The 23795-nt window shown below is 38.2% G+C and overlaps 1 protein-coding gene and 1 non-coding gene across 3 annotated transcripts in view; both read left to right on the top strand.

Moving 5' to 3' along the window:
- Positions 1 to 23118, top strand: part of LOC104612934 (branched-chain-amino-acid aminotransferase-like protein 1) — a 52968-nt gene extending 29850 nt beyond the window's left edge. The window contains exons 6-20 of one of the 2 annotated variants that reach the window (XM_010280596.3): positions 235 to 293; positions 717 to 788; positions 1594 to 1696; positions 2532 to 2720; positions 2849 to 2949; positions 3894 to 3948; positions 4078 to 4164; positions 10416 to 10467; positions 10978 to 11063; positions 11340 to 11393; positions 11876 to 11959; positions 12433 to 12504; positions 19252 to 19332; positions 22171 to 22206; positions 22869 to 23118. In XM_010280596.3, the coding sequence (XP_010278898.1) occupies positions 235 to 293; positions 717 to 788; positions 1594 to 1696; positions 2532 to 2720; positions 2849 to 2949; positions 3894 to 3948; positions 4078 to 4164; positions 10416 to 10467; positions 10978 to 11063; positions 11340 to 11393; positions 11876 to 11959; positions 12433 to 12504; positions 19252 to 19332; positions 22171 to 22206; positions 22869 to 22997 (1260 nt within the window). In that variant the 3' untranslated portion in view covers positions 22998 to 23118. The remainder of the gene's footprint in view (positions 1 to 234; positions 294 to 716; positions 789 to 1593; positions 1697 to 2531; positions 2721 to 2848; positions 2950 to 3893; positions 3949 to 4077; positions 4165 to 10415; positions 10468 to 10977; positions 11064 to 11339; positions 11394 to 11875; positions 11960 to 12432; positions 12505 to 19251; positions 19333 to 22170; positions 22207 to 22868) is intronic. The other variant, XM_010280605.3, reaches the window with a different exon arrangement.
- On the top strand, positions 3193 to 3296 carry LOC148800816 (U6 spliceosomal RNA). Its single transcript, XR_016072264.1, has one exon. It is a non-coding gene; the product is annotated as a U6 spliceosomal RNA (small nuclear RNA).
- Positions 23119 to 23795: the final 677 nt, after the last annotated feature.

The raw sequence follows: 23795 nt of genomic DNA on the forward strand, positions 1-23795 counted from the left end.
GTTTTTTCCCTTTTCTGAACATCTTGTTTAATTATGAACAGTTTTGTTTCCTAAGCTACAATTGGTTGTATTTTGTTTTGTACTGACTAGTTGTTTCCTTGGTTAATTCTCCTTGCTAGCCTTGTCTTTAAATTTGTTACCCATCAAAAATTGAGAAAGAGAAACGTGGAAATCTCCCAAAAAACATTTTCATTATTTGTGATGTAATTTTTCCTGTTTTCTGCATGTATGCAGGCTGCCTTGCGTGGCCTTTGTGAAGACTTGGATATTCCTTTTCAGCCAGCCATGCTCAAGTATGCAAAGTTTGTTATTCAATTACTAAAATAATGCCCATGATACGGTGTTTACAATTTTCATACTTGGGCTATATAGGCTATGCTTGTTTTATGAATATAATATACAACTACAATGTTCACCCGAGCTCAGTTATCTTTCCAGAAATTCAAGATGACTACATCTATTATATGTATAGCCTCTAAGTTATTGAAATTCTAATTGGAGTATTTTATTTTTCTTTTGCTGGGATATTAGCTTATGAGCATGTATTAAGATTCTATATCGCTTTGATCATAATGAGTTTAAGACATAGGTACAGTACAAACCAGGCTAACACAGCCTGGTCTCAAAGAGTATATTACTGTATTACATCACAGCCCAAAACAACTTATTTCTAGCAACCCCTTGCTTGGCTAATAAATCTGACAATCTATTTGCAGATCTTTTGGCCCAAGAAAATGTGCTCCAACCTCGCTAGCAATGCATCCAATCTCCCCAATTGCATGTCTGCTGTGAGTCCAAACACCTTAGTTTCTGCTTTGCAGCCATGATATTACCAACATTGAGTTCCTCTCTACCTTCACCCTTCTGACATCTAACTGCGTTACTAGTCTTGTCCCATACAATGGAGACATAATTTCTGCATTTAGGGAGCCTCCAGTCCCTAGTGGCCCCAAATATAGAGCCATAATCAATCCATTTGCATCCCTTATTACACCTCTAATTTCAAAGGGATCTTGATTACCTTGGGATCTTCCATCAAAGTTTTGCTTCACCCTTTTTTCTTTGACGGCTCCCAGTCTTCATGAACTTGAATGGATGCTGTAGAAGAAGCTGCAACTGTACCCCAAACTCTCAGTATGCCATCCACCGTATATTCCTTGAAAATTTCCATTGTTAATCTCTTTGGTTAACTTCCTTCATCAAGATACTAAGTGGTGCTTAGAATGCAGCAGGGGAGTGGATTTAGATCCTACTCCTACCTAATTAAGTGGAACTCAAATGATGACTGCCTTCTGGTTGGAATTTCCATATCCATTAAAATCAAATATTAGCTGCTTCAAAAATCCATTCTGCTCCAAGATTGAACCAAAAAGTGTAGTTCAAAGTTTTTTTGGATTTAACCCCCAATTTCCTCTCCTATTTCCATTTCCACCATGGTCCAAAAAAAACTGACCAAGAGAAAACCTCTTTAGATGTATGATGAATGATAACCCAAATTAAAAATGGTCAAATTGTGTGATATGTATTTTGAAAAATACTTTTAAAAGTTGGTCTGCATTTTGAAAAATGTTCACATAATATTTTCTTGATCAGATGGGAAGCTGGTCGAAAATCAGTTGATGGGATTTGGGCTCCATGGTGGTATAAGAGTGTGCATAAGTCAACATGTTTCACATCAGCAAAACCTTACCCTTTGGTATGTCACTTGTTTGAAAATAGCTCTATGATTCATTAAGAATGGAAAATTTCAGATTTTGTTTCCTAAGGGAAAAAAAAACAGGGGACTTAATACTATTATAAGGTTAGAGACATGGTAAAAGATAGGCAGGGAGGGCACCTTATGAATGATGGTAATGATTGAAAATTGATAAGCATCAATACTAGGGGTGCAAGTCAGGCTGGGTTTCAGCCCTAACCCAACCCAAGTTGTTGAGCCCCCAACCTTATTCTGGTTGTGTTCAGGTTGGCCCCATTTCTTCACTTCTTTTTGCTTTTAAAAAATGTTTTCTCTACTTAAACTTGGGATTGACTGATTAAGATTCACTATATACAGGAACAAGGTTTTGGTGGAACCACACTTATGCTACACTTATAAAGCTTTGGGTTTAACTTTAAAACTATTGATACATCTAATATTACATGCATGTGCACATGCATGGACGCATGAATACTTGCATATGTACATACATACATATTTTTATGATATCTTCATGTGAAAATACATAGGCATGTTTTGATCGGGTTGGGTCAGGTTGCCCAAGGCCTCAACCCTGACCCTACCCAAAGTTAAATTGGGTTCATATTTTACAACCCTAACCCTAACCTGATCTTCAAAACAACCCAACTTTTTTCAAGTTTGGTTTGAGCTAACCTGGCTCAGGTTGCACCCCTAATCTGTACTGCCCAGTAGAATTGGCTCCTGCAGTAAGGACTAACCAATTCCCTCAAACACATCAAGTGCATCTCCAAAGAATCACATTGCATAACTTATATTGCTGTATATTTTTTCCTTATCTTTCAACTCTTTCCAGCCATTTCCATCTTCCCTGTATGACCTATTGGAGCAAAGTCTACCTTTCTATAATATGCTTAGGCGCCATGCAAGGCAGGTATCATCCCTCTTTGGATCACCCTTGCCTCCTCCTAGACTTCCCGTTCCGGCCAATGAAAAGCTGCTTGTTTGGGTTGGTGATGAGATTGTGCCCCGTGAAAGTGCCAAGGTAATCACAATTGAACTGTGAATGGCTTCTAAAGTTTGTAATAGAAAATACATTTTTTCACTTTTTGTGAATGTATATGTACATTTTTTTGTTAATTTTCTGCTTCCTACTATGTGGTTTCTATAAAGGTTTCAGTATTTGACTCAGTTGTTCAAGGAGGTGATGCTGTCTGGGAGGGACTTCGTATTTATGATGGGAAGGTTTTTAAGCTCAATGAGCATTTAGACAGGTCAGCAAAAAGTCTCAGACTGTTCATGATCAGAAAATATACTCCTGTTAACTATTATATTTGGCAATGTTTTGAATATCTCTTTTGAGGATTTTTTTTTTCATAAAAGTTAGCCATAAAAATTGAATTTGAATGTAGAAAATCATATTGTTATTTAGAACACTTGAAACATGAGAAAGAGAAGTTTAAACCTATGCTTGGTAATAAGATGGAACCAAGAGATTCAAAATTGTTAATAGTACAGTCTCTTCGGAGACATCCGATAAAATTGGAACAATACAAAGACAATTAGCATTGGCCCCTGTGCAAGGATGACAAACACAAATCGAGAAATGGTCCAAATTTTATTGATCACAAAAATTGTTCATAGTACATGATGTCGATCTGTATCGTAGTTGTTTGAAACATTAAAAATAAAAACTAAAGTGGTTATAGCAGTCTAATTTGCAGTAAGTAGTAATGTGTTACTTCTAACTGGTCCTTTCCCATCTAGTTTTGTGGTTTTCTTGTATGACATCTCCTTTCCTTTTTGGGTTTTTTTTTGGCAGGATAGTTTATTGCTAAAGTTGCCTTAATTTCAGAAAGATTGCGATGTTCAGAACAGTTAAGTTATAGAAGTGGCCATAACTAAAGAAAACCTCGAGACATTATGTTATTCACCTTGTTATGTTAACCTGTTGTGATCTTATTATTTAGATGAGTCGATTTATCTTTTATCATTGTCCCAAAATATGGGAGTATTTCCAACTTGTTGCAATATTTCCAATACTTCCTAGATTTTTACAATCATTTTCAATAAGATGAATCCAACAATTCCGATATGCTTTGTTTTCTGATAGTGACTTTCAGTCAAGATCCAAATTATTTACTTCTAATCCTCCTGTATTTTTTTGGTAATTTTTTATATTGAGTGTCTAGCTAAGACATTGATTCTTCCTTTTCAGGTTATTTGACTCAGCAAAAGCTTTGGCTTTCAATAATGTTCCAACTCGCAAAGAGGTACTGACCACAAAATGGGTGAAAAGAAAAGAAGTGCTTTTGCTATGTTGTCTTTGTAGTTTTTGCAAGAGAATACTATGTAATCTTTTGAAACACATTACTAACTATGTGCTTGCAATATGATTGTAGGTTAAGGAAGCAATTTTCAAAACTCTCATTTCAAATAGCATGTTTGATAATGCACATATCCGACTGACTCTAACACGCGGCAAAAAGGTATGTCCCTCCAGCTTTTTTTAATTGCTCATGTGATTATTTCTTCCTTTTATTCTCTCTTCACTTTTCATGGGGTAAATATGGATTCAATCTGATAGTAGTGTGAGCTTGAGAGCTGTACTCGAAGTAGAGGAGAGGAGAAGAACACCACTGATATGCTGTGAATGTCGAACTGTACTGCCCAGTCGACCATGCTATTATTTATATTTGAATGTAGTACAATGATACAAGTAATTATTGGAATGCCCCTGATTAGTGATGGGACACCCAGTTAACTTAAAACATTAAACAGGCTTAGGCCCATTAACACAGGCCCAATTACAGGATAACTTAAACTTAAGTATGGGCTAATAAGAACTCTTATCAGCCGAACACTCATACAAAGAGACTTCATTCTAACATTCTAACACTCCCCCTCAAGCTAAGCATGGATATCAATCATGTTTAGCTTGCCAAGTATGTCCCTGAACTTTGTTGCTGCCAGCCCTTTAGTCAATACATCTGCAATTTGCATCTCTAATGGAGTATAAGGCACACAGAGTTCTCTCGAGACAATTTTCTCTCTGACAAAGTGTCGATCAATTTCAATATGTTTTGTCCTGCCATGCTGCACGGGATTGTTGGCAATGTTGATAGCAACTTTATTATCACAATACAGCCTAAGAGGACTCTCAGCCTTAATACCAATCTCATTAAGAAGAGTTTTGAGTCATAAGAGTTCAGCAACCCCGTGTGCCATAGCTCGGTATTCTGCTTCTGCACTTGATCTAGCCACTACATTCCGCTTCTTACTGCACCATGTGACTAGGTTTCCTCCCAAGAATGTATAGTAACCTGAGGTTGATTTTCTGTCTCCAACAGACCCAACTCAATCTGCATCAGTGTAGACTTCAATTTCAAGTCTGTTGTTTTTCCTGAATAGAATTCCTTTCCCTGGGCAAGTCTTCAAGTACCTGAGAATTCTTTCCACTGCTCTCATATGAGGGATCTTTGGTGAGTGCATGAATTGACTGATAACATGCACTGCATAGGCAATGTCTGGCCGTGTAAGGGATAAGTATATCAACTTTCCTACCAATTTTTGGTACCTCTCTTTATCACAGTATTCCTCACCTATTGATTCTTGTAGTCCATGGTTTGGTTCTATTGGAGTGTCTGCTGGCCTGCACCCCATCATGCATGTTTCCTCTAGGAGATCTAGCACATATTTCCGCTGACATATGTAGATTCCTTCTCTTGATCTAACAACTTCAATCCCAAGAAAATATCTCAGATTTCCCAGGTCTTTGATCTCAAATTCTGAAGCTAAGAACTCCTTCAGCCTCTTCATCTCTTCCAAGTCATTTCCGGTAATGACCATATCATCCACATAAACAATGAGTGCCGTAAGTTTGTCATCCTGTCTCCTTGTAAACAATGTATGATCTGCATTGCTCTGAGTGTACCCCACTTTCTTCATGGCCATACAAAGTCTCTCGAACCATGCCCGGGGAAACTGCTTCAAACCATATAATGCTTTCCTTAGTTTACACACCTTCTTTCCAACATCATAGCCTGGTGGAGGTTCCATGAATACCTCTTCATGAAGATCACCATTTAGGAAGACATTCTTCACATCCAGCTGATGGAGTTCCCAAGAGAAATTTGTTGCTAGTGACAGTAGAACCCGGATTGTGTTGAACTTTGCTACTGGGGCAAAGGTTTCTTTGTAGTCAATTCCTTCCTTTTGTGTAAATCCCTTTGCCACAAGTCTGGCCTTGTACCTCTCAATTGACCCATCTTCCTTGTGCTTTACTATGAATACCCACTTGCACCCAACAGTGTCTTTCCCCTCTGGCAGGTCCACTAATTCCCACGTTCTTGCTTTCATTAGGGCTTTCATCTCTTCATTCATGGCTTCTTTCCACTTTGGATCAGATGCCGCCTCTAAGTACCTGAAAGGGACACATACAGAGGAAAGAGCAGACACAAAGGAGTGATAGGCAGGAGATAAGTGTGAGTAAGAAACAAAATCAGCTATGGGATGTCGGGTAGTACAAGAACGAACAGGCTTACGGAGAGCAATAGGAAGATCCAAATCTGAAGTGTGTGAGTCAGAATTACCTTGGATTGCAGAGACAGATTGATTTGAGTTCAACTGGTTACAATCATGAGGTTGAGGGCCCTTCTTCCTTCTGTTGTATGTAAGTATCTCTTTCTCTTGCCTACTGTAACCTTCAGGAGCATCTGCTGTATCAGGAGAAGTAACTGGCACAGTGGGAGCCTCACTAGGTTGACCCGGAATGTCACAGCTAGGAGTAGTGGAAGGTGATGAAAAGGGAACAAAAAAGAAGGGAGAATGAGAATCCTCTTCCAACCCACTAGTCTCCCCTTGAAGAGGATTCTGAGAAGACTAGAAATAGGGTTGAGACTCAAAAAAGACTACATCTCTGGTGACATACTTCTTCTTGGAGATAGGATCATAACACTTGTACCCCTTTTGTGTAGGAGAGTACCCCAAAAATATTCCCTTTGTAGCCTTGGGATCCAACTTGGTTTTCTTTGGATCCTTCACATGTATGAAGCATGTACAACCAAAAACCCGTGGGGGAAGAGGAAATTTTGGAAGAGTGGGACACAAAACAGAGAAAAGGAGTCTTCATACCCAATACCTGAGCATGTCGTGTGGCCCGGCTCAAATTTATTGCGGGCCGTGCTGTTTTGGCAAATCCCGAGCCCGGATCGAATTTATTGGTCGGGCCGGGCTCGGGCTCGGGCCTATCATTTTTCCGTTAGTGAAGGCTAAAAGCCCGGCCCGGCCCGGCCCATGAACAGGTCTACCTGTGAGATCACGAGAAGTAATGAACAACCTTGCTGAGACGGACCACTCTCTGAAGTTATATCCAGCAACATGTTTGTAATCTGTAAACTGTGCAGATTAGGGTTTTCCAGGTTAGAGAACCTTGCGGCAGGTCTGTTATCTCTGGAGGAAACTTCTCCGGATAGTGAGGACATGCTGACTTCAGTCTTAGAGTAGGTTTAGAGCTCGCCGAAGTGTTCACAGTGCTGGACAATCTGGAGCTGGCAGCTCCCTAGGTAATCTTCACTTGAGCTGAAGCAGTTCGGGTACAGCAGTGGTGAGAGGTTCCGGACTGATAACCAACCTGAACTTGGAGCTGTTTACCACTGTGCTATGCTGGTTTTGCTGGGGCTTCGAAGCTGCAGTTGTGGAGAAGCTCTCCCCCTTTCGGCTAGGGTTAGGACTGCTGAAATCAGTCCTCAACTAGGTCTGTCCTATACAGACCTCTCTTAGTAGCCAAATAGCTACTATTTGCTGAAAAAAGAACCTAGTAGGACATCCACTTCTGGGCCTTACCTCCCTTGAGCCCTACAACCAAGGGAAACCCTAGGTTCGAATCTGCTTTGTTCTCTTACAACCCTAGTTTTTTCAGCAACCCAGAAAAGAAGAAAGAAGATGGAAAGAACAGCAAGAGAAGAGAGAGCAGAAGCTAGTGTGCCGGCTGAAACCAAAGAGAAGCTAGTGCTCTGATACCTTGTGAGCTTGAGAGCTGTACTCGAAGTAGAGGAGAGGAGAAGAACACCACTGATATGCTGTGAATGTCGAACTGTACTGCCCAGTCAACCATGCTATTATTTATATTTGAATGTAGTACAATGATACAAGTAATTACTGGAATGCCCCTGATTAGTGATGGGACACCCAGTTAACTTAAAACATTAAACAGGCTTAGGCCCATTAACACAGGACCAGTTACAGGATAACTTAAACTTAAGTATGGGCTAATAAGAATTCTTATCAGCCGAACACTCATACAAAGAGACTTCATTCTAACATTCTAACAAGTAGCATCCAATAAAGTTTCCTTATTTGCCATTTATGTTTTAAAAGGCGTTTGATGTGTATGTCTAAAGGTGCATCTTGAGGTGAGGTGCACTCAAAATGCTCTGAGGCATACTCTGGAAGCATATATGCCTCTGGTATGGCTCAAGACAGAAAGAGAGAAAATTAAGAGAAGAAAAAGAATGAAAAAGAAAAGAAAAGAAAAAGAAAGAAGATTTCCTCCTCCTCCTTACTCCTCTTGAAGAGGCTTAGACCTCATTGCATTCAGGAGGCTTATGCCTCTTGCATTATGACACCTTACACTTCTTGGTAGTGGAATGCTTCATATCACACCTCCGTATTTCAAAACATTGTTTGCACCAGCCCACCACAAGAAAAAAGGTCAGTGGAAGAAGGATAAATGGATAATAAAAAAGGCCATTATCCAATGTTGGTCCCAAGTATCTGGGGTCTTGGGAGGGGTGGACTGGATACGGTCCTAACATTTGGTATTTTTTCACGCAAAGTGGATAATAAAGTAATATCATATAGAATGCAGAATGCAAAAACTTGGTGCAAATGGCGTAAGCAATATTGCACATGTCCAAGTGATCGGCCACCTTGGGGAGGGACCATAGACCACCTTTTTATAATATAAAAATAAAAAGAATAATATAAAAGTTTTGACGACAGACTAAATGTCATTATTTCGTGGGTGCTAAATAATCTTTCATTGATCATTTATATGAAAGTATAAAAGGATCATCCGTCATATTGTTATGTATTAGGTTCAATATGATTTAATCCATATTAATTTGGATCTGTATACATTCTTGTATGAGGCAATTAATTTCCTGATTCCTGATACAGTTCAATTTAAATATCATGGGGTCCATTACCCAACCATGTGTTGAATATGAGTCACATCATGGTTTTATTCTTTACTTGCTGCTTTTGATATTTGTAGAAAGAATCTATTTGATTTTTTTTTATTGGTAGCAAATATTTTAGTAATTTATCAAAGGAATATTATATACACAATGCCAAGCGTCCCTCTTCAAAGGCTGGACTTATCCATGTAGGCACATACATTTCTTGATTCATACCATTACATTGAAGCCCCAAAAAACATTTTCTTGCCTTTGCATCCACTGAATGGTTGCCTCAAACTCTCGTGATAGACTTCTTATTTCTCTAATGACTTATCTAGAGATCCGTAAGCCTAACCACTGCTGTTCATCCATCTCAAGACCACTTCTGAGTCCCTTTTAAATGATAATGTTTTTGAAGTTAAGAGTTTTGGCTAGCCTCATCCCTCACAAGATTGCTTATCAAGGTTTGAAGTATCAACATGATATGCCCAATATGGGGTGTATCGTATCAGTTTTGAAGACCACCGATTTGCAAAATATTGAGAATTAGAGGATATTAACATTTTGAGATGTTAATATACATCCTAACAAACCTTTTTTTTTTCAAATAACAAATTGATAAACAAAATGAAAAAGGAGTATCAAGCGATCAATATTCATGATACTCAATTTTCTGGTATCATGTGTGTTGATGTTTTGAACCTTGCTGCTGATTACTCTGCTCTTAGGGAGTTTCCATAGCCAATTGGTCCTGAATGTAAGGCTAGTATATCCCCATTGGTACCTCTAAAAATTCCATCTATAAGATATACCAGAAGGCCCTGGTTTGCTAATGGAGATTTCATCAAAGTTGAGCTTTGTTCTTCCAAGGTTTGGTGGAGCCCATTGGGCACAAGTGATGTCCCTAACAACAGTGAATCTATCCACCATCCTGCATCCTATAATTATGTCACCCATTGTGAACGGATCAAACATCTCCATTGTCTTGGCCCAATGTGCCACTTTCACAATTATGCCCTTTTATTACTGCCTCTGTTCTATCTTGCCCTTTGAATATCCTAGTATTTCTTTCTTCCCAAATCATCCATACTGATACTCTTGTACACCTCCATAAAACTCTCTCTTCTTCTTGGCAAGGTGAAGTGATCAGGGTTGAAAAGGCTGGCAGTATCTGAAAAGGATGTCCATCTGCAACCAAAAAGAAAAGAAAACCACTCCCAAATGCAAGAAACACAGAATCTGTTTGAATTGAAGGACTACAATCAGATCCGATATGACTTGTCAAAAATAAAAAAAATAAAAAAAAAAGATCCAATATGATATGTATAGTAAAACTACAATCCAAATCTGATCAGATTTTAATTTTAAGATATGTACCTGGTAAATGATATGCAGTGAACCAGAATTCAGATGTGAGCCACTTAATTTCAAGCTTGGCATCAAATGAATGGTTGGGTTGATGGGGCCATTGCCATTATTGGTAGTCTTTGCCTTTGGTTGATTAGTCATTTTTCCTTGTGCCCTGTAATTACCATTTTTGGTGTCCTTGTCTCCTTCAGGTTACTTCTGGAATGAGCCCTGGATTCAATCTTTATGGATGCACTTTAATTGGTAAGTAATATTGTTTTACCTTATATATCTTCCATGTAACTTCATTCCCAAATGTTTTGGCAATAATTGGTGTCTTTAACTTGGGCTTGCACTTCTTAATTTCTTAGGCATACTGAAGTCTCATTGGAATTGTTCAACATTTCTTTTCCCATATAATATTAGTCATATAATAGCTCATTAGCATTGCATGACAACCTGGCAAGAGGATAACATGGTCTTGGCTGAAAACATGTATTAAAGGGTCAGTTAAACCAGATTGTGCTTGGATTGGACAAGACAAACTTTTAGTATCCACATCAGTCTAAATCAGCCCAGTCATGGTCATTAATTCTTAATTCACAATAACTTGGTGAACTTGTGGTGGACTTGCCTGAGTCATAAAGGTGATATCAGAGTTTTAAGCAGAGCACTTATTGACAATTCAGGCGTTTCTTTGGCTGTTTTCTTTTTTTCTTTTTCTTAGCCCATTCTCTTTTATATGCTAAAGTGGCTTTTTCTTTGGCAATGCAGTTCTTGCTGAGTGGAAACCACCGGTTTATGACAATACGGGTGGTATTACTCTGGTTACTGCCACTACTCGTCGGAATTCACCAAATGTAAGTTCCTTGGGAATGAATTGATTTTCCATTATAACATGGAGGATAGGAAGAACCTAGCTGGTCATTTTCTGCTATAACAAGACATACTTGCAGTGGATTTTGTACCCACCTTTTGTCTAAACAGAGTTATGCAAACAATTGTTAATGGTGATGTTGTTTTAGAGATCAGCTTGCATCCAATGGAGAAAAATCAATTGATTACAGTAAATGACATTGTGCTCCTTGTTATTTCTCATCTTGCATATTTGACTTGCTTTTTGTGCTTCTTGCCAGAATCTGGATTCAAAGATTCACCACAACAATCTTCTCAACAACATACTTGCAAAGGTTTTGTCCTATTCCATGGTCAATATTGCAAAGGTTTCTTGATCTATGCATATTCCAACATGCAATGACTGAATAATTCAATCCATTAGCATCTAAGTGAGCTTATCTCTTTTCCCAAACAACCTTGGTCAATGATGCTAGGCCCTTGAAGAATGTAGTTTTGCAAGATTGTTGGTCCTCTCTACCATCCAAATTAGAGATATGATAGTATGGTTCTGATGAGTTTTTCAAACTCTTCTAATAATTTATCTGGCTGGATATATCCCGGCAGGGCCATTCATTAAGGAGTTGAATTTATGGTAATAGACACCACTTTTGTGGTACAGGTCCATAGTAGTTCAGAGAGAGAGGTGTAAACATGCAGACACAATACATATGTATCTATATATTTGTATATCTGCACACACATACACAGATACATGTGTGTGTATTTAAGTATATGTACCACTTAGATTTTGATTTGTACTGGTTGGGTTGTGCAGGTTGAAGGGAATTTAGCAAAAGCAGATGATGCAATCATGCTAGACAAGGATGGCTATGTGTCAGAAACGAATGCAACAAATATTGTGAGGCTATGCTTTCACCACATTCTTGTTGATCTTTCTTTTGCATGAGGGAGTTTAAGTTCCATTAGACAAGACCATATAGATGGCCTATCAACATTATTTTGGTCTATGTGATGCACTTTTTAGGGACTGATCAGATCATCTAATCTATTCCAATAATCTACACAACCATGTGAAATATAACCAAACTGCTGCTTTCTTTTGGTCATTTCTTCTATGTGATTGGTCAGATATTCTAAAAGAAACTTCTGCAATTGAAACCCTTTATCAATTTAACTGACCTTGCAAGTAGTGGTATTACAATGTTTTGGGGTGTGTGTTGTATAAGGATGGCATTACAATGTTGTTGGTAGACTGCCCTGAAGTCTAAACTTTCTGCCTTAGATTTACCTATGTCTCATTTTCTTGAAATTGCATGCATGTTCTAGCATGCTTTTATCCAAACTGAAAGATACTCCTGTCTTACAATGCAGTTCTTAGTGAAGAAAGGTTGTGTGATGACACCTCATGCTGATTATTGCCTTCCTGGTATAACACGGGCAACAGTAAGTTAAATGAACTTCCTTTATTGTGTATGTCATTTCATTATACTGTATCCCCATTCTTCAGTATAGTGAATTGATGGCATAAAAAATTGTATATAAAAGAATATTGTAAGCATATTTTATCATAAACCTATAATTGTATCAGTGTTCAACATTTTAGGAAATGAAAAGTAGTATCCCCATTTATCTGGGCATCATTGCTTGGTGTTTCGCAGAAATAAGACACTTGTGGAAACAAGTGAGACTTTCAACCCCACTTTTTATGCATTGGAACTAGAGAACCGATTTCCCGATATTTTGAAAAACTGCATTTTTCCGGATTGATCTTGTACTGAACCGGACCGGATTTAAAACTAAATCAAAAGGAGAAATTATACCTGATACGGATACCACAAACATAGATCCCAAGGTGGAAGTTCACGCCCAAATCAGTCCTAAAACTAGCCTCCACTGAAGATGGCGCAATGTATAGGTGAAGTCGGTTCAACAACACTGTTTCCTCCAAAACTACTAACTTGCTTGATCAAAATCATTTCTTGAAAGCTTAGGTCGAATTAGGGTTTCTTGGAAGACAAGAGAAAAGAAGAGAGAGCAAGAGTGTGAAGACTTTTAACCTAGTTTGTCCTCTTCTCTTTTATCTCCTTATGGAGCACTCTCCTAATCTAATTAGGAGATTATCCAAACCTGATTTGGATTTGGACTTTATTAAGAGATAAACCTTATCTTCTTAAGAGTATAGGTGCTTCATACCTAATACCAAATCCAGATTTGACCCAAAGCACATGACAACTTAGTTATCATGTGACAACTTAATTAATCTTATTAATTTTGGGCCTTAGGCCCATTTACTTCAAAGACTCATGACCCAAGGTGTTGCATGCCACTATACAAGCCCACATGGGTTTGTCCCAACTTCTAAAAGAGGCTAGGCCGAATTCACTGCTCAAGGCAGTGAACCCTTGACTAAATCAGCATTGGTCCAGTTTGGACTCAGCATTTACACCTAAATGATCCTTGGATTCTGAAAGAATGGTAGGATCCATCTAATGGACGCCATAAAGGTTGCGGAATGGGTGGGCGAATTTCAAAAATTTCCTACCTTCTCCCAACTGGGAATCATATTCCCTAAATTTAGAATACAATATTCAAGGATCTACTTGAACCCTAATCAAACCAGATCTATACCAAAAGATAAATGGGAGGATTATACCTGATCCGGAGAAGCAGTATCTCCCAAAGTCGGTGTTCACGCCCAAAGAATGCTCCAAGATCTGTCCCTGCTGAAGATGACACAGTTGTGGATGGAACAGAACCAGCAGGGTGCGTCCTACACACTAGATCCTTCACAAGAATCCCCTGGATGTACTAAACACTGAATTCTTTCAGTCTTTCTTGCAAGACTGATGTCAAGAACTGGTTTCTTGACTTTCTTTTCTGCAAATATCGAATCTTGCAATATTGCAGATGGCGGCGGCAGGAGGAGATCTCCAGAAAACGAAAAAGGCTGAACTGTTTTTCTTTTCTAGAGAGTATGAGATCTAATCTCAAATCGCAGGAACCCTTCTTGCGATCTTGCTTGGTTCGAAATCTGATATTTCTTCCTCTTAGCTGGTTCGATATCTCCTCCTTTCTTCTTGATTAAGAAATCTCCTCCTTAGGAGTTATCCCAATCCAAATCAGTATTTGGATAGGGGATGATCTTAATCCCTTTCCCAGATAGAGTTAGCTTACTCCTGATCTTATCAGGAGGTTACCAGATTCAAATCTGATTTGAATTTGGTCTCTAAGAGTGGATAGAGCTAAGAGCCCAATCCTTTTACTAACTTCAATCTAAAATTCGCCCCCTGGATGGGTGATCATATCAGCCCACCTCGAAATGGGCTTTTGGCCCATTAAGTGTTCAGTGTTTAATTAGCTTCCAATCTGCTGCCCAGTTGGGCTTCTTTGTATGGCGTGGGACCCAAGCATTGATCTACACACCAGCCACATGGGTTCGGCCTGGCCTTTAATACAAAGGCCCAGCCGAATTCACTGAAAAACTCAATGAACCCCTTGAGTCCATCGTATGGACCCTATGGGCCCAACACTTACATTAAGTGGTCCCTGGGCCAAGCCATCTTATAAAAACCCAGGGACTGTGGGCAGGTGCAAGATTAGCCCATCAGGTATTATCCTAAATGGTCTTACACTTAACCTCTCAGCCCTTAATGATCAAGCACTGCCCGACAAGAGAGGACCTCTCCCTCGGCTGCAAGGAACAGTGCCGCACTCTCCTCTCACATGGATCCCGGGAATTAAAACCATTTGCAAACATTTTGAAACCGTACATATATATGTAAATATATTAATTTTGCAAAACAAAATTCCAACGATTGAAATCAACTGCCGACAGTTTGGTTTCCATCAGAGAGAGTGCATTCCCGATCATTACCCTTTGTCCGACAAAGTGGCTGATTCTGTCACTATGACCACCCACTCAGATGAATTCTCAAACTGCCCCAACATACCCAGGTTTTGATCCCCACTAAGGATCTCACTGATTGGCATATCAAAGGCAGCCTGATCCAGCACCTAGTGAAGTGTCATAATCGAGTCTAGGGGTCAGGTGTAACTTTCCAGTTTTGCCCATCTATCTCCAAGGTCCAGGGCAAGACTGGAAATCTGGTCCGGTTCAAGGATTCAAGTAATCCCATACTGCATGTGCCTCGGGTCTTACCCTGATGGCTGAGACAGGCCATCCCAACACTTGGTGGCACACCAGCATTAGCCTTGGCAGGATAAATCTCCCCAGACTTATCCAACGGCTGTGAACATTTAAAACTAACATGAGTCTCTACAAATGTCCAGTTTTAGGGTTTTACACAGAATTAAACCAAACAACATGAATCAAACATGCACTTTATTTATTTCCACTAAATAACAAAAGTACATCAAATTAGATTGAAGCTAAGGGCATACATAAACTGTCTAACAGATTCAACCACCATACGAAGACCCAAGGATAGTGGATGTAAGACAAAACCCATAAGGTAATCAGCCATGTAATGGTCTCTTACACTTAACCTCTTGGCCCATAATGATCAATAACACTGCCCAACAGGGAAGGACCTCTCCCTTGGTTGCAAGGTGCAGTTCCACACTCTCTACTAAGATGGATCCCAGGATTAAAACCTTTTGCAAACCTTTTTCATAAACTACTAGTATATAACATATAAATACTTTTGCAAAACCAGATTTCAAACATAAGTGAAATCCACTGTCGATAGTTTAGGTTTCCATCAGAGAGAGTGTAAACCCTGATATTCACTTTGTCCGACAAAGGGGTCGATCCTATCACTATGATCACCCACTCAGTGAATTCTTAAATTGCCCCAACATACCCAGGTATTTGACCCTTAATGGATCTCACTGGTTGGCATATCAAAGACAACCCTATCAAACACCTAGTGTAGTACCATAACTAAGTTTGGGGTTATGTGTAACTTTCCAGTTTTGCCCATCTATCTCCAAGGTCCAAGGCATAATTGGAAATTGGTTCGGGTTCAATGCTTATAATAAACATCCACTAGTTGTGCTTGGGGTCTAACCCTAGCAGTTGAGACAAGCTGCTCCAACTCTTTGGTAGCACACCAGTGTCGGCCTTTTCAAGACAAATTCCCTAAGCCTATCCAATGGTTGAGAACATTCTAAACTAATATGAGTCTCTAAAGTGTCCAGTTTAAGGGGTAATACACAAAAACATACCAATATTAGCATGTAACAACAATGTACTCTATCCATTTACAAATAAATGTTTATGTACATTATTTTGATTGGAGATAAGGGCATACATTGTCTAACGGAGGTAAGGTCGTTTGTTGAGAAAGAAAAAGAATTCCCTGAACAAAGAAGAAAGTATATAGAAAGAATGAAAGATGATGGGAAATTTCATAGAGGAATCTCCAAAATTAAGGGTCACACAATAGGCAGGCATAATAATTGTATATGGATCTACATCATTCAAAACTTTGAAATGAGAATACCTCTAATCTTCAAAAGTTTCTCCTTTGCCTTTACTAGGGTAAAATACTTATAATCAAATACCTATCTACTATGCTCCATCCAAATGGGATGATAAAGAGTAAAGGACACAAATCTCCAAACGGCTATTCCTATAGGTCTAAGGCAAGGTTCAAAGTACCGATACGCAGAGAGGCGTCTCGGTACTTTGAATCACGCGGAAATATGTTTTTTTTTATTTATTTATTTTTTCAAAATTTGGTTTTGGGTAGTTTAATACCCATATTTTTCATTAGAAAATAGTGGGGTCCCGAAACACATGTAAACAGGCGTATCGGGACCCAAAAGATACGATACGATACGATACGCCCGATACGGAGCATATTGTATCGATTTTTTGAACCTTGGTCTAAGGTATTCCAACTTTGAGCTTCATCTCATGTTGAAAAATGACCTAAAGATATGTTATTAGTCTTCTACCATTTATTAAGTGATTGATCACTAGTATCTTGTCAAAATCCTCATTCTAAGGACACCTTGCATTTGATAGATGCTCTCCACAAAAACCAGTTTGGAAAGATAAATTGCATATTGACGCAAAGAATGAGGGAAAGGTCTAATTTGAAAAGCTGCCATTAAGTTCAGATATTCAAAATCTTGCATTTCTATCCTCCTAAAAAGAACATTTTATTGTTTTTATCTTTTCAAGTAATAACATCAATAGATCCACATCCTGATCATTCTAGCTTCTCCTAAAATGCTAAGATCAACTTCCTCCATAACCCTTCCCCAAAACCTTCGTAAGAGGTGTCTCTTCAGAGTACACATCAAAAAGTCTTGCTCTCCTTTCTTATTGTGTTAAAGGTCTTGGGTCTGAGTAGCAAGAGGTTTTTTTGTGTTAAGGTCTGGAAGGAGAAAGTTTGTATTCTAAGGGGTATGGAGGTTTTATTGTATTTAGGTCTTGAGTTTTTCTCCTTTCTTATTGTGGGTGAAATCTTATCACCTCTTGTAACTTTTCTTCTCTAATAAAATTTTTCCTTTTTATTTATCACCAAAAAGAGTCTTCTCTACCTACCCCCTACTTCAAGATTGAACCCTCCAAAGAAATAAAAAAATGACTTAGACAATCCCCTTCATATATGCTAGGTGTAAAGGAAAGCCTGGTGTCATTCCTATTCTGTTTCATGACATCAACCTATTGATAGTACGAGTGTAGTGTTAGTTCTATTTGGAAAGCCTTATATATCCGGGGAGAGGTACTCATGAATCATGATACATTCTGGGGAAGAGTTTGATTTGGCACATTTCCATGTTTCCACCGTATCACTCGTTCATCAATTGAAAGTTCCAGCCCAATGGCTGCTAGCTGAACAGGGTGTCTTTTCTTTTCATTTGTTACTTGGAAAAGAAAAACAAAATTTAATAACTGTATTTCATGCTCATCAAAAACTTTCCTGCATAGGGGAATAGCCTGGTAGAAGACAATATAAGGTTCATGTGAACGTCAGATATGAAAACCTGGCTAATCCAGAGTGTTGCCTGTTGAATAGACCAGACTAGCCACATGAATAGGGCATGCTCTTGAATATTACAGGATGTAAATGTCTAGGTTTTTGTTTTTTATCTTCATATCATCATATTTTTATGAAACATGTAATATTTATAGGGCATGCTCTATGAGGTTATTTCTTTGATATATTGTTTTGATAAATGAGTAAGATTTTATTAATCTAGCAAATAAGAGTTACATGCAACCCAAGGAAAGGCATGAGATGCGGCATTTCCTTAAAATTGGTCACAGAATTATAAGTTCAAATAAAATTACGAAGTAGCCCAAAATAAAGAAGCCTGATACCCCTGCTTTGCAAGTGAGTCAGCGATTGAGTTTGCTGATCTGCCTACCCACTAAACTCTAACTGTCATATTCCTTGTTAGCCATTTAACCTTTTTAAGGAGATCTCTATAACCCCAGATCACAGAATCCAGATCCTGCAACCAACCCACAATCACCTGGGAGTCCCCTTTAATAAGCAGATGCTCTATTCCTAGTTGGTTTGCAAGCTGGATTCATTGTACAGCAGCAAGTAATTCAGCCCTTAAAGAGTCTCCTAAACCTGCATGACCTGAATACAAAGATATAATACTACTATCTTTGTTTCTCAGCACACCTATGCCCGAAGGTCCAGGGTTACCTCGGCTACTCCCATTAAAGTTCAGCTTAATGAACTCCCCAGGTGGCATTCATTCTACTACAAATCTGTTCTTCCTCGTAGAAGTATTAACCACTGCTAACCAGCTCCTCTATAGGACATTGAAGGAGTAGGTGTCGAAGAGATTTAATGTTTTCAGCCACTGAATTGCCCATGTCATAATACAATCTTTAACTTCTGAAAAACTTCTTTCTTTTTCACAAAAAGTTCTGGTGTTCCTTTCTTCCCAAACAATCCACAAAATAGCTGCTCTTAAGCACTTCCACATAATTTTCCCTCTCTTTGTGTGCCATTCAAATGTAGATGAACTAAACAGCGAGCTAATATCAGATGGCAGGTTCCTCATTAATGAAACTGGAGATTTATAGTGAAGAAAGGAGAAATTAAAAAAGTGTGTAAACTAAGACCTACTAGTTCTCTTTATTCATATCACACTCATACAATGCCAGCCTCAGTAAATCACTTATTTTATGTCTTGGTTTGTAAAAGGCCATTGGATTTTGGCATTAAGTCAACTAAACCACTCCTGATGTTGCAGGTGATGGAGCTTGTGATAAAAGAAAACTTGGTCTTACAGGAGCGAAGAATCAGTTTATCTGAGTTCCATACTGCAGATGAGGTGCTTTTTTGGCTCTCTACTTTTAGTGGTTATCATTTTATTTACTTCTTGGACAAATAGAAGGTCAATTAGAATTCTAAACCAAATTTCTCTTATTATTTTGAGTTCTGTGTGAAACAAATGGATTCCAAACTTCTTTTCTTCTTCCTTTTTTGGAGCTAGGAAACATGCTCGTAGTCCTTGCCCATGTAGTAGTCCCATCTGTGATTTCTCCTTTGATGTTCTTTGTTAGATAATAATGCAGATACAGAACAGTTAGGGAGAAGGTAAATAATAATATCAGTTCTCTTTTTAAACCTTTTTAATTATGCAATTGTCCATCAATGACTTACGAGCTCCATTATAAATCAAATGTTCCAGGCAAAATAATCACCTATTGCACTAATTATTGCACATTTTAAAATGACTCCAAGATAATTTTAGTGCAATATGCTTATTAAGCACTGTCTGTCAATATGCTTATTAACCAATAATATGCTAGTCATGCTTTGTGGTGATCTCTTCCAAGGAAGTGACACAGGTATCGGTGATCTTGGACTTGTATTGGCATGGTTCATTCAGCATTTATCTCATGGAATACCTCAGTTCCTTTTTTTTCCATGCACTAAAGATCACCAATAACAAAATGTGGTGTATTTTTGCATGAACCCTTTATTTATTCAACATCAGTGTTTTTTGGCCTATTCAACATCAATTATGATGCAAATCTGCATGCTACTTCTCTCATGAATAGCCATTGGATATATGACAAGTATTGCATAATAATGCAGCTGTGGTAGCGTCGACTATTTAATGGGTATTCCTATGCAAATCTCCTGGGAGAAAATTCCATCTGATTGATGTCCTTTTAAGTAAATAGTTAAATGTGGGATGGTCAAAGTGATCTAAGGTTCTGCAATTTAATGAGTTAGGGGAATCAAGATTTGAAATAAATCTAAGTTATGGGGAATGAAGAGAAGAGTATTTGGCAAGGCCACTTTGACAATTCCATGGGTTTTTATAGGGGCTTACATGGGGAGGATTTTGGTACGTCTGTTAGAGCATTATATAGGTTTGGAAAATCAGGGTTTATGTCAACAAAAAATAAAATGCTGTCTTACTAATTTGATTAATAAGAGGCTTAGGGATGGAACACTCACTTAAATTAAAAATCCCCAATAAAAATTCAAGAAACAAATTTAATTGTAACAGTTAGGACTGATGACTTCTTCTCTCTGATTCCTTTGACTCAAGTCGTAACAGTTTTTAATACTAGGGTTGGGATAGATCTGCACCGGATTAGGAAGTCAACCCAAGAATCTTCCTTGGCAAGTTGAATTGGAGAGGGGGTGGCATCTATAGGTAGACAGTTGGAGATGGAAAGGAAAAAAGTTCAATGCAGCAAAGAGATTAAGAATGCTACAAGTGCTTGATTGGTTCAAGCTTTGAATTTTTTTAGTAGATAGAAAATTGGCTCAGGGGGAGCTGGCTCAGAGAAGAGTTTTAAGGTGTGTAAGAGGAGGGAAATCAAAGGGGGTTTTCATGGGGACATTGTGAGAATCAGATGGCAGCTACATCAAAGACAAAGTCCATATGGAATTTAAAAGATGTTTCATATTTGTCAGTCAAAGAAAAAGTCTTTGACACCACAAATCAGGGGAGTGCTCTTGATGTGTTGTGAAGGATGACTAAATTCAAGATTCTCTCATGAATAATCCTCTAGGCAAAGAGATAAAAGGAGACCGAAGTTGGATAAAGACAATGAAATTGGAAAGAAGAGTCAGGAGCCTGGTGTTTCTATATTGATGCTAACAAATTGTCAAGAAGGAAATTTTAATTTAAAGGTGGAGGTGGTTGACAAGGAAGTGCAGGCTAGTAAGAGTTTTGAGTTTTTTTTCCCTTTCCTTTTATGGGTGGGGAGGAGGAATTTGCCAGAAGGGTGTTTATGGACTTACAAATGAGAAAGCAGGTTTCGATACTTGATCCCAACTGTGAGGATCTCATGTGCCAGCGCACCGCAATCAGGATGATCTTGACGGAACAGATGAATAAGAAAGATGAAGATGATTTCTGGAGCATTTGGTTTTAGCTTGGTAATGTAGGATGGGTTAGGTTCATCCTACTAATTTAGGATATGGTGGCAGGCTTTATGGGGTGAATGAGGGGCTGTGGGGGTGATCAGAGTCTTAGAGATGAAGAATATGGAGGGAAAAGAAAGTAGGGTTCTTGTTGTGCACCAAAGAATGAGTAAGAAATTAGAAGAAAGAGGTGAACTCTTGCTGTTAGGGAGAACAGCAAAGAGAAAATAGAGAAATTGGGGGGGGGGGGGGGGGGTGGAGGAGCAACAACCAGAATTCACTTAACCAATCTTTATTTAATCAAATCACGCTTCTTTAACTCGGATGCTCCCTTTCAGACTCCAATTTGGACTAGGAATTTGTCCCAACACAACTCCTAATTACTTTAGAACTAAGATTAATCCATAACTAACCCATTAGGACACTTAAATAAGGACTCCAACTCCTTAACAACTCTAATAACACTTTCCTAATCCAACGAAAGCTACTTTAATTTAAAGACACCAGAAATTACTAAAAATAGTAATTTATGAGAATTGCTATATATAGTAAGTCCAAGAGTTAACCATAAATAGTATTTTCAAAACAGCAATATAAATCTATAAAGGAAAAGTTGAGACATCAATGTACTGGTTCTTCCACATGGTCATGCATGTTATTGGTTCCAACCAAATGCAAGCTTGATCCCATGAACATCTATACATTCCAGACATTGTACTACTGTGCATTTTTTTTGGCAAACTGTATCCTCTAAGTGACAGCAAGAACACTTCACTTGCAGGTATGGACAACAGGAACCATGGGAGAACTCACCCCAGTAAGTTTTTTCCTCCTTTTTTTTCACCCCAGTAAATTAATGCAATGAAATATACAGACATCATTGTGAGTGTAAGATTTTCCTTGGTATACACATAAATTGATGATTCACTCTTTAAAAGAGTATAATTCATGCCTATCAAAAGTTCTAGTCTGAATACATTTGGCATACCCCAAATCCTGCATGGGTTTGCAATGATCAGCTCCAGTCTTGGGAAGGCAGGTTTGTCCTAGGGGGCATCAATGCTAATTTTGTCTAACCTCATATGAACATCAATCAGTTCAACTTTGGCCATCCAGAAAAAAGACTAAACTTATGTCCAGTATCACTAAGAAAGAAGAGAGCAACATGAAAAGTATTCCATTCTAGCTCAGTCGGGAGCCAGCAAGTTCAAAATCCAGTATGTGATAATATCAGGATAATCAGGCTGATTCAAGCCAAAACGACACCAACTCCTTCCTGAACTTCTTTAACACAACAAGATGGAATAAATCCTCATTTGTGGTTCCAAACACTTTATACTCCCTGACCACCTTAGAATCTAGCTGGCCCTACATGCATCCTGTTACGGAAACTTTCTACCTCACAATGCACTTCCTGACAATACTATAATTCTTCATTATAAATACTTCATAATCATGAATGAGAGTTTCTTTTACCAGGTTGTGATGATTGATGGGCGTGTCATTGGTGATGGAAAAGTAGGACCGGTGACTCGAAGACTGCAGAATGCTTATAAAAACCTTACAGCAGAAATAGGGGTGCCTATACCTACATATACTAGGATTTAAATGCCAAGCTTCATGGATTTGTAAGTTTTCTCCCACATTCCCCTCGCATTCTTGAATGTATTTGAACTCAAAGATCATATTTATAAATAATGGACAAGAATTCATCATTTTCTTTCCCTAACAAGCAAATTTTTATAATGATCTACAATTTAGCATCTATTACAAAATATGGTTATGGTATCATGAATAATTTTGTAAAAATATGAAAAAGAAAGTTGGAAAAATGGGGAAGGTTGTCCATTATAATCTTTTTCTCAAGTTACAAATAAAAGTCCATTGTACTTGAGACATTTTTTAAATACATGAAATTCTGGCACTTCACTGAGACTTGATAAAAGAAAATGTTGCAAAATGTAGGGATTTTTTTTGCAGTTTTAACACATTATTTTTTAGTATTTACTAACAGATAAGTTTTCTATATGCATCCCATTAACACTTCAATTTCTGGTTTTCTTATCTTTCTTTGTTTTAGTGCAACCGTGGAATGATCAAAATCTCTCATAAATGGTTAAAAACAGAAGATGGTTGAAGGAGTTTGTGCTTCTTCCTCAATGAGTATAGATCGCACCAATCAGTACATGGTATTTTTAATAGATTAAAAAATAAAACTTCTTGAGCAGCTCAAACAAGCAACACCAAAACAACCTTTTCTTTGATTTCCAAAAACCAATTCCATCAATTACTAGTGTGACTGCATGCCTAGATCTCGTATGGAGAGATTTTCTCAGCCTCGAAGAATCACACTCGAAATATACCAAAATTTTGACTCACTTCACGATTCCAGAATGATTCTTTTAA

Source organism: Nelumbo nucifera, chromosome 4, assembly GCF_055504915.1.
Source record: "Nelumbo nucifera cultivar China Antique chromosome 4, China Antique-T2T, whole genome shotgun sequence".
NCBI classification, from domain to species: Eukaryota; Viridiplantae; Streptophyta; class Magnoliopsida; order Proteales; family Nelumbonaceae; genus Nelumbo; species Nelumbo nucifera.